This window comes from Solea solea, chromosome 6, assembly GCF_958295425.1.
Source record: "Solea solea chromosome 6, fSolSol10.1, whole genome shotgun sequence".
In the NCBI taxonomy this organism is placed as follows: domain Eukaryota; kingdom Metazoa; phylum Chordata; class Actinopteri; order Pleuronectiformes; family Soleidae; genus Solea; species Solea solea.
In genome coordinates, this window is record NC_081139.1 from 17945509 (window position 1) to 17957819 (window position 12311).

General features: G+C 39.1%; 1 protein-coding gene across 2 annotated transcripts in view; it reads left to right on the plus strand.

The window, feature by feature from the left end:
* cntn4 (contactin 4) overlaps positions 1-12311 on the plus strand; it is a 211960-nt gene that overhangs the window by 112946 nt on the left and 86703 nt on the right. For both annotated transcript variants that reach the window (XM_058632553.1, XM_058632554.1), the window contains exons 6-8: positions 1180-1383; positions 4948-5050; positions 6118-6302. In XM_058632553.1, coding sequence (XP_058488536.1) covers positions 1180-1383; positions 4948-5050; positions 6118-6302 — 492 coding nt within the window. The remainder of the gene's footprint in view (positions 1-1179; positions 1384-4947; positions 5051-6117; positions 6303-12311) is intronic.

Below are 12311 nucleotides of genomic sequence, written 5' to 3' on the forward strand. Positions count from 1 at the left end.
TCCCAATCCTTTTTCATACATCATAAAGTATCTGCTCAAGAGAGCCGGCCCAGGTCATCTTGCACACTTACAACATTTACTGCTATTCAGTGTTTTGCCATTTACGTGAAACATGGTGGTAAGACTCAGGAGGGAGCTAATATCTGCCAGGAATTCCTGAATAATACTGAAACATGGATTAGAAGACAGATAACGATGATTCAATAAAGATAATGAAGTTATGCTCCTGAATATTTCAATGAGCAATTTCTGATGCTGCATTAACAGCATCAGAGTCAAGCTGTGAACCAATTACTGCATATATGGAGTTATTCCAGATTAACCCTGCACATGCTGCTTAATGACTAATGATTATTGTGTTACTACGCGTTTGAATAATGCTAGGCATTTCTTTTTAAAGCTTATTTTTTTGAAATCTTCACCTAATGACATACATTAGTTCTGTAGATTCTTCTATTTTATTAACTGTACTTTGTTTCACTGTAATTTTAGCTTATTGTCACAAAAAACAACAAACAACAAATATCATTGAGCCATACATGTTGTTCAGTAATGAGCAGCTATGGTTCCATCATTTTGCCTTTAGGTCGCTGGCACCTTATTATAAGTGTTATCTTCCTTTTTAGTGGAAGGAGGTGTTTTCTCTCTGTTATTTTGCGTTCCCTCCAAAACAAATTAAATCCAAAAACAAGACAGCTTACGTTTGACTTGAGTTGACTTGAAATTATACCCCCTTGAGATGTAGAATCTCATTTTCAAGGGGCTTTCTATGAACACAATATAAAACATTCAAACAACCACACTTTCAAACATACCCAGCTCTCAAAAAAAGAAAATGGCATGATGATAATAAATGTATTTAAATGTTCTCCACTCTTTTGAATTAAGCCATAATCTCAGTTTAAAGGATATACATACACATACATAACTGTCCCACTATTTGTTTTATTTTTTTTAAACACGTAACCTGTTGATTTATACGTGTCTCTGCTGTCAACCTGTGTCTGATGGCACAAAAGACACAAACTTTTTTAATGTGGGTAAACTGTCTGCACCATCATCGGTAAAGCTAATATTTCAATTGTTTCCTTGATCTCTGACATGACAGTAGAATGACCGACAACCATCTTCCTTGAAATATCTGGTGACAACAAAACTCATCTCCCTCTTCATCCACAGATTTGATATTTTCCTGGATCTTCAACGAGTACCCGACATTTGTGAAGCAGGACACTCGCCGCTTCATCTCACAGGAGACGGGGAACCTGTACATCGCCAAAGTGGAGCCCTCCGACGTTGGCAACTACACCTGTGTGGTGACCAACACAGTCACCAAGACCCGGGTCCAGGGTCCACCCACTCCACTGGTGCTCCGCAGTGATGGTGAGCCCACACAAACTCCACCAGGGATCTGGTGAAAAAGAAAGTGAAACCAACTTAAAAGTACAAGTGGCATTAAGAAGTAGAACTGAAATGGAAAAGGTTAATTATGTCATTGTGGGCTAATTTCAGCATGTCCTTTAACATGTGAATCTGAAGCTGCAGGCCGGCCTCATCAAGGCACTCCACAGGAAAGGTCATTGTCAGCAAGTAATCCAATTGTACGCTTCTCTACCAAAAGGCCATTTCTTACCATTTCTAATGCAATGATATAGCTGAGGAAGAATGTACTTTTCTCTAGAAATGCCATTTATGATATATTTGGTATTCTTGTTGGTTTTTACTCTTATATATTATGTCTCTTCTAATCCCATTTGTCACTCACTGGTAGTTTCATAACACGCATGTTTTTACATTGTTATCAAAAACAAAGTTTTCATTAGGCCCTAATGTGACCTGTCCAGGGTGTACCGCCTTTTGCCCTATGTCTGCTGGGATTGGCACCAGCAACCCTCATATAGGGGGAGGACAAAGCGGTAGAAGATCATTACAATTTAGATTTTTATTCAAAAACCTGTATAAATCTGTGATAAAAAACAGTGGGAATGGTTCTGCTTTTGGGTCTCACATTTAGCCGTTGTGTAAGTAGCAACAAAGGTGCATTGATATCTTGAGGGAAGATCTTGTGCCTGTGACCGACAAAAACCTGGTCTTAAGTCAATATCTCAGTATCGTCATGCTTATTTACACTGTGTACTAGATGCACCAACATAGGCAGGTTCTACGTGCATGTACAGTACACTCTGTTACACACACACACACACAGGGACACACTTCAGCGCTCCTCCTTTTCCACTTTGTCATCAGTTCAGTGCTGGTTGAATGTCGGTGTAATTCCTTATCCTGTGCAGACTAATGGAGTTGTTGATGGTGTGGAGGATCGGTAGACGGTGGAGGGACGGTGAGAAGGATCCTCAGCAGAGAATTGTTCACTTATCCAGTTTCCTATGGTTTTCCTATGTAGGAATGCGCCAAAAACAGGCGTTTAACCCTTTTAATGCCAAGCATATCGCAGAGGACATGTTTGCACATGCGCAATTTGCATTACCACAAAATAACATGACGTTTGTGCTATCGGTCTCTGAAAGCTGAAAAATTGTAAGTCAAAGACAATATGGTTATTAAAGTAATTTCACTTGCAGAAGCAGGCAAATCAGCATCTTTGTCACCAGAGAGGAGAGAGTTGGAAAAACGTCTGTATATAGTTTCTGTTTTTTGGCCTGTTTTGGACAAACACATTTTATTTTAATTATGTTTTATACTGTTAATACATAGTTTTAACATGCAGTAAATTGTAAATAACTGCCAGATGTTGAAATGGGCAAAAGCACTTACTCACAGTACATTTTCTGGCCCTTTAATGGTTAAAAATAAGCAAAAAAAAAAAAGACCGACATTTTGAAGGGTTAAAGCATTAAAGGGAATGACACACAAATATCTGACTGGCTTGGTTGATTTTACGATTAAAACGCACTTGTACATAATTCAGACACTAAACACATACAATAAAAAATAAATAGCAAATACTGAGTAATTGCAAAATTGGAGTTGGTACACTCTAATGCACTTTCACATTTTAGACCATGCTCATTTAAATAGGGCCCCACGTTCTCTGGATTGGGAAAAAACGGATGTTATTGTTTTATTGAAGCGCTATATTATTTCCCTTCCATCTTTCCATCCTTGTTTGTTTTTAACAGCAGTGCTGCCAGGATAGAAAAACACCCCGACCTCACACTCATAGATGGTGTGTGTTTATTTTTTCTGTGAGGACCAAAACATCATATAAACCACACAGAGTGAGGACATTTTGTCTGGTCTTCACATCTTAAAAGGACTTTTTCAGGGTTAAGACTTGGTTTCAGGGTGAAGGTAAAGGTATCAGTTAGGGTAAGGGGCTAGGGAATGCCTAGGGTCCTCACTTGGAATGCTGTGCAAACACGTGTGTGTATGTGTGTGTTGGGAGCGGCACATGCAGGCACATTAAACATGTGTCCCCTACAAAAGGTTATGGTATGAGACAATTACCTGTCCACTTCCACCTGTCTGCTTTAACATGGCAGGCAGTGCTGTGGTTACATTCCAATATGAGACACTTGTGATAAGGATCTGAATGAGCTTTCACAGTCACTCAGGGAGCCATCCTGAAAACACATGCCTCGCCAAATCAACAAGATGAAATTGGCCTGTTTCCTCCGTCTCTAGAGCTATTTGTGCAGCACAGCTCTGAATTACAGAAATGGAGGGAAAAACCTTTTGTTACACCGGTGGATGAGAGAGTGTCTCAAAATACCACATTGTGCACCCGGGCTGAAAACTGGCACAGCCTGAGAGATGAAAGCCTACCCAATTACAAATGAACTGATTTGTCGACCATATACGCAGTTCACACTTGTCAAAAATAAGTCCTTGGCTTGAACAGGTTTTATCAGGTTTTTATTTACATGAAGCAAGACCTGGAATATTTTGGAGTGATGCAAACTCCGGTGTTATTTCTCGTGTAAATATTCATCTTCTGGCTGTTTTGTTAGCATTTTTTTAGTGAACCTGACTTGCTCGATATTTTTTATTTCATCGTACTCAATTTTAGCGCCTTAACATCGTTAACTTGCTGCTGAGTTTGAGCAAGGGACCTTAGTAAAAGATACGACACCGTAACAACTGTTTTTTCTCTCCCTACGGCTCATTTATCCAGGTGAAAATGCGGAATTCTTCTTCGTTTGCTTCATCTTTGGAAGTGATGCAAATGTCAGCGTCATTTCTGGCACGATGCTAAAACAACACTCATCTCCTATTAAATCCTTAAAATCATTCACCTGCCGCTGATCTTAGAAATGAAATCGTAACAACTTTAGCTCATTTGCTGTCGTGTCATTTAAGGAGAGGATTACAACACACGTGTGCTTTTCGCCCGTCATGTTTAGCACCATATAGTCGTGATTTATGAATAAGTTAGAGCCAGAAGCTAAGAATACCGGCGAGCCCACGTCCTCATTTTCTATTTTATCCGGAGGATTTCAGCATGAACAGACAGCAGCAATATTGTAATCCAGCAGAGCTGCTTTACCACACAGTGAATGGGATGCTTTGTAGACACGGTGGCAGCACCCAAGGGGATTTTATAGGCCCATTTTCTGGTTCACAGCTGTTAACAGTACAACAAGATGAAACTCATCTGGATGTAAAAGCCCAAACCATCAATGAATCCTCAAAGTAGTTTTTTTTTATTATTTATTTAACATCAGTGTGTTGCATGTCAACTGGAGACTATATTCTGTTTGTTTTTTGTTTACATTTTCCCCCTCATTATTTTCAATGGGAGAGTGTTCCGTGACAGCGCAGAGAGAGATTCTCTATTGTTGGAAGTTGAAAAAAACAAAAACATTTCAGTTGTTGTGCAGCAGCAGCAGAAACCACAACGGCTGCTTTTTTGAAAATGATATTATTTATTAATTTGCTGCTCAGAAGAGCATTACACTGATGCTTCTGTTTACATTTCTCTTTCAGGTGTCATGGGTGAATATGAGCCAAAGATTGAAGTTCAGTTTCCAGAGTTTGTTCACGTCGCCAAAGGATCCACTGTGAAGCTGGAATGCTTTGCTCTGGGAAAGTAAGCCCACACTCTTCGTTAGACTCAGTGTGCCCAGCAGCTTATGTAAAAGAAAATTACAAGCAGGAAAGCGCAGGGTTATTTATTTTTTCATGTGTTTTACCACTTTTCTGCAATTCTCATTTTCTCGTTCCAAGCTCACACTTTCGAGAAATTAGAGGGCACGTGCGAGAATTTTCTTGAGAATGTGTCTTGTTTTGTGACACAGTCTTCTGAATCCCAAAGACTGTGTAACTCACTTAAAGTTGGAGTTTTTTGAGGTCACTTTTTTTCTTCAGATCTAATTTGTAAATATGTACCAGCCCAGTGAACATTTGAACCACTATCTTAGTCCATAGTACTGCTAAATACAACCAGTCTTATCTGGGGTGAATGTTAAAGATAAGTAAAGTGCAAACAGGCACATATTTTCACAAAGTACCGGGCAGTAGTTTCGTAGTCGAGGCCACACTAACCAACACTGAGTCATGAGAATAAGACCAGAGTGTATGAACACCAAGATAAATAACTTCAATACTTTTAGAGACTTGCATGACTGAGGAACAGCGTCCTGTGGAAATTGAGGATTAATAAATCAAAAAGCATCATTTTTGGCATTTTGTTCTGTAAAACAACAAAGATTTCATCGCATTACCCTGAAACTGGGCACCATTCATATATTCATTCATACATTCATTCATCATCTACTGCTTTATCCTTAGAGGATTACGGGTAGGGATGGGACGATACAACTCTTTTGTGTCCGATACCGATATCACAAACTCGAGTATCTACCGATACCCATATCAGTCCGATATTTTAGACCATTTATGGACGATGAAGCAGTTTGTGCTGAGTCATTTCAAAGACATAATTCTCCAACTGTATATATATACATATATACATATATATATATATATATATATATATATATAGTTTTGGACTGTATCGGATTTTACATTTTCCGATACGGACCGATACCGATTCCAATGCCTAGTTGCAAGGCCCTGATTTCCCTTTCATCAAAGAAATTGAAATGTTGCACTTGCATAAAAATGTAAAGCTTTGACACTTGTTTGTCCTCACAGCCCAGTCCCCTCTATAAACTGGAGGAGAGTGGACAGCATACCCTTCCCCAGGAAAGTGGACATGAGGAAAGCCAGTGGCGTCCTGGAAATCCCATATTTCCAGCAGGAGGATGCCGGCACGTACGAGTGTGTGGCCGAGAATTCCAGGGGAATGAACATGGTGAAAGGGAAGCTCTCCTTCTACGGTAGGTGATGCTGTCACACATTAATATTTGACCAACATGCACCACATCTGTCAGATCTGCTCAAACTGAGAAGAGGCAGAAAAAAAGCAAACACAACTGGTCCCATAAAGCCGTCAGCAGAGATCAGCACCGGCTCGCGTGGCACACACGAGGAAGGAGGTTTCATTTTGACGACACATTAACATGATTAAAGGCTGTCAGCCATGATGCCTCTAATATTTTGATCCAGATTAAAGGAGCGATGCGGATGAGGTTGAGCCCTTGCGTACGACCTTGTCAGTGAGCCTTGTGTCGAGTTCCACCAGATGGCATCATGATTGACATCCAACTTGACTGGAGATCAAAGCTGTTACACGTACTATACATAGACCAGTGGCACATATGTCAGGGACATAATCTGCTCCACAGCATCTGGATTGGGAGGATAGATGTTTGTAGACTAGAGTCAATGTTACCAGTCTCACCTACAGTCTCCAGGTGCTATAAGTCAAAAAAAATACTGACTAGAAGGTGCAGTTAAACATCCACAATCAAAAATATGTTATATTACATTATATTATATTATATCATATTATATTATATTGTATTATATTATATTATATTATATTATATTATATTATATTATATTATATTATATTATATTATATTACATTGTAGCCGATGCTTTCAACAATATATATATATATATATATATATATATATATATATAACAATTGAATAATACCAGATTCTACACAAAATATCTTATAAAAAATGTATGTATACACTAAATATTGAAATGCTAAAAAAAAGAGGTAACCAAAAACTTTTTTAAAAGTTCCTTAAATCTAATAGTCGCCATCCCATAACTCCATATATGAAAAATATGATACACTATTTTCTGTATGCCCATATTCTTTTTGTACATACTACAGTTGCACTCTTTCTCCCGTCACTGAATTAATAAGACAAGACATAAAAGACACGTGTGTGAGAGAGAGAGAGGGAGAGAGAGAGAGTCTCTCGTGCTTATATCTCATGGTAATTCTCAGCAGGTTTTCTCTCTCTTCCTCACTTTCTCTGTGTTGCTGTGTGTGTGTGTGTGTGTGTGTGAGAGAGATACTGTACGTACTCATAACAGCTCTTGAGTTATTTGGGTGTGCTGTGTGTACGCTCTCCTCCCGCAGCGTAGCGCTCAAAGGTAGAGCAGCTCCAGGAAAACACCTTTGAAAAACACAAAATAAGTCACATAATAAATCTTTTTAAAGTTTTTGTCAAGACGTGTTGCTCTAAGTGCAGTGTAAAGTTATAACTAGAGTGACGTCTGGTGGCGGCACAGGCAGTGCGTGTCCTTGTAAAGTAACTGGATACACTGGATACTGAAAACATTCATTATGAAAGCGTGCATAATACTTCTTAGATATAAAAATGTGTTTCATTCAGCCTGTTTTTATGCAATTTTTTTGCTTTGTGCATGAATACAAAAGAGAATTGGAAACACAAAATTAGGGGGTGGAATAGAAATGTCGTGAGTGTAAATGTCACTCCAGCAACAGAAATGGTAACAAAACACGACCATGTATTAGTAGTTTCTGGTTCTCTTTTTCTCTATTTAAGTCTTATCCTTCTTCTGTGTTGCGCAGAGGGCGGAACTTGTGATACATTTTACTGGATCTAATGAAGCCCTAACACTCATGTATACAGTTTACGTTGCTCTATTGTTTGGCAACGGGTGGGACTGATGCCTAATTAGAATGCTATAGGGATATGGACTTGATACACTTTTTAGGCAAAAATCATGGCTCACAGGGGGGGTGAGTGTGCCGTTTGTACAATGAGCTGCAATGTATTGTTTTGCTTGGAAAGTACGTAGCTGGAAAGCGAAGAAACAGATCTAACATGTGAAGCTGCACCATTGAAAGTGAATGGGCTTTGTGATGCCCAAAAAGTTACATATAGGACAATAATAGTGAGTACCAAAGTTGCATTACATTGACATTGTAGATAATATATTATGAATTTGTCCATATATAAACATAACTGGCAACCTTTAGCTATAATAACGCCATTCTATTCTTCTTGTTATAATATTTAGACCATGAAATGTCTTCTCTGTTCAGGTTTGCCATGCTGTTAACTTGTGTTTGGACAATCTATGGATTTTTTTTTCCTCACCCCCACCTCCACAGCTCTCTCTGCTCTTCTGTTTGATTTTCTCCCCTTCGAGCCTCGCTGTGTCAGCTCTCACAAATAACTCATTTGGGGCATTAAACAATTTGTCATTATTTACAGCAGCCCTGGAAGCTCTTAGCTTAATTCACTAGAACAGCCCAGGAGCATGCTGCGATCTGCCGAGGCTCGATTTGTCCTTTTAAGCTCCTAGTCCTATCTGGTTTTTGATGCGTTTTGTCACTCTCACTGTCTCTCTCATGCTGTCTGCAGCCAGGTGATAATAATCAGTAATCTTATTTTGAAATCCCTTTGAATTAAGCCTTTGAGACATTCGTCAGCAGTGTAAGCCAATGGGGAGAATCGATAAAGAGCATCTCTTGTACATCCAAGTACGCGACAGTGAAAAGAGAGCTGGGTGTCTTTGTGTGAAGACAGGAAGGAATGGAGGTGTCAGTTTATGGCAGCACTGTGCTCATTGTTGAAGCATTCTCACACTTTCCATGTCTGTGTGAATATACCCAGATGTCAGTGTTGCGTCCTTGCAATCCTGTCGATTGTTGTGCATATAACTCCCTCAAATATATAAGCATTCGTCACTTTTTTTCCTCGCGTTGCCGTCATGTATATGTATAAATACTCACAGAACAATAAAAGGATAATCTGAAATAAAACAGTCATTAACTTCAAGGTCTAAGAGTTGTGTTCTTGCATTTGAAGTGCAGATTTGATTAATTAAATGGTATTGCCAATGCAGTTCTCGGGTTGTTAAGCCGCCATCTTTCTTCCTACTTATCATTAATCTCCGTATTTGGGCAGATTCCGCAGACAGAAATTGAAAATTCAAGTTTTGTTAAAGTCTGTTTGGCGTAAGTTTGTTGACGTTAATATCACTCAGAGAGCGTGAGTCAACGCAAATGTGTGACAGGTTGGTTTCCCCTCTTACATTTGAGTTGTTGCAGACTTACTGCTGCATTATCTCCACGTGATTGTGTGCACTGATAAGGCAAATTCCCATCTTTCCTTCGCTTTGGCCACTTGACGTTTAGCCTGATTGTGTGCACGCTCGGCCCTGTGCAGGCGAAGATGGGCTGCCTGCTTTCATTTGGGAAGCAGTGACTGAGAGTCAATACATTCTCTGTGGGTGAGGGATGGAGTGAGGGACCCTGGCAGTGGGGAGAAAAAAAGAACAACAACAATGGGGTTTTGAAAGATGCTGTGGGTGGGGCAACTCAGTCAGGCTATGATGGAAAACTTTGGGCAATGAATAGACTTAATCAGAAAAGATAGGTGAAGCTCCAACCCAGTCGCCAGGATATATGTGAGCTTTCATATCTGAACCAAAATGATGTCCAGAGTCAGTGAGTTTGTGACCATAAGCGGTGCTTTTTAGGCAGAATTGAAGGTGATGATTTCATTCCTGCTTTTAAATATGGTGAGGTAAATACTTGTTTTCTTGCATGGTTAAAATACACTCTCCTGTCCCAATTACATGGTGAACTACATAGGAACACAACAGTCAGAACACATTGGTGGAGTATTTACACGAACAGAGTCTGGATTGTCTTGTTCGGGGTGTTGGCACCGCCAGACGACAATCCTTTGATGAATGAAATCCATAAAAACATTGTGATATTCATCAAAACACAGGTTTCGACCACAGACCCCTCCACCTCCTGTGGTGAATTTTGAAAAAGCAAATATCTGAACCGCAACGCTTGTATTGATGACTCTTATGAAACCATTTGCCAAAACATCATTCATTTTCTTCTGTACAGAATGTACAAATCTAACGCTTTTCTATGACTCCCTGCAGGGAGTTCATGTCTGAACTCTCACATATACAGTGAAGGCACTTTCCACACAGTTGTGCAAATGTAACCAGTGATTAAAACGCTGACATTTACTTTCAAAATGGCAGTGTACATATATGTACACATATGTACACATATGTACAGATATGTACAGATCACCCCCAACACTGAAACTAATGATGCTGTGACTCACTGGTGAATTTAGCCTGTGTTTTTCATTCTGAACCATCAGTCATGTGATTGGAATGTTATTAATTGACTCAGAGTAATGTTTATTTACTCTCAGTAAAAAGTTTTAAGTACACAGGAACATATACAGTGTAGTTGACAAACTAATCTTCACACACAATGTTGATTTTATTTGCAAAATAGCCAGCCACAGACGGCTTTTGATTTAGAAATTAAAGGGGTTTGGTGTCGGACACGACTTCTGGTTGGGGGGATAACTTTTATTTGACAGTGTCCTGGGTTTTAATCACTCTGGACACCTGCCTTTCATTAACAGAATCAAGCTGAAAAGGTCAATGAAGACAGCAGGAAAGATAATAAGCCGTCGAACAGAAGCAAATCGATGATCTTTGCAACACAGCTGTACACAGGAAAGCCCTTTGAATCATACATGACATGACGCATGTCCTCTCTACTGAATTTGAACTGCTTCCCTCGGAGCAGTGCTATAATCCCCCTGGCAAAGAAAAAGTATTATAACAGTTATTTTGTCCACAATGCATTAACTGCATTAAACAAACTACAGTCAACAGAGATTGTATAGGCTGGATTTCATCGATATTATGGATACAAATGCACTGGTGTGAGACTATTAAGAGACTTTTACTTACTTTTTTTTTTATGATTATTTTGTTCTATATGCATATTGTTGTGGCCGGCTGGTGCATATATATATATATATATATATATATATATATATATATATTTATATATATATATATATATATATATATATATATATATATATACTGTAGATTTTTTTCATTTTAGGAATGGAATGATACACAAAATAATACTGTTGCTGTAACAAGGCCACAGTGCAACATTTACTGCAATATTGCAAAAGTAATATAGCTCCAAGTAGCTGGTGAATTCCACCCATCTGTGGTGAGTGAGATGAAATATGATTGATTGAAGATTGATGTAACTTTAGTTGGTGTCTCTTCGTACAGAGCTGGTAAAAGGAGCAGTGATTATTTGCTTTAACTAAGCTTCAAATTACTGTTATATAACAATTACTAATTATAAAATTGTAACATTTGTGTACATTGATTATTATGGACAACATAATATAGATCATTTCCTCCACCCTCTTTTACAGCAGCTGAAACAAAACTACAGTTTTTCTTTCCCCCTCATAAAATCTACTGTTTGATACGTCACAGTTCCACAACAGTATTGAGACACATAGTGAAATTGACAGTTGCGTTACATCCCTCTTTATTTCTGTAAAGAAAACCCTTACTGTAAACATAGTGTTGGTGTTGATGCTGTCTCACTTTCCCAGACCGATCTCCACATTGCTGTGTCAGCACTGAAGAATGGTCTCACTGCACCTATTATCATTCTGCTATATGGGTAAAAAAAAAAAAACCTTCTTTCTTGTTTGTGTTTCTTTAATGAAGCCTGGGATGCAGAACTGCAGAACAGTGCCAGGGGAATTTGCTGGCGAAGACACAATCTAAATCTTTGTCAAGATTTGCCATTTTCAGTGTATATGTTCCAGGACAGGAGCGAGCTGCCTAAAATGGGGGTCCAGTGGCAGGCTTAGTATATACCACCAGTGTTCATCCACACAGTGTAGATGTTACATCATATAGGTGAGAGAATAAATGTCTCCTCTCCTCAGCAGGATAGATGACATATTTTTTCTCCACAAAGAAAGGGGATTTTAACCCTCTCGTTGGCGTCTTCGAGCTTACTGTAGACGGCAGCAGCTCAGGCTCCAGTTCAGCGATAATTACCTGAGCCGAACATGGGCAGCAGCCACAGCTGCCACGGCCAATCGCAGAGGAAAATCAAATGCACAGATGCACTG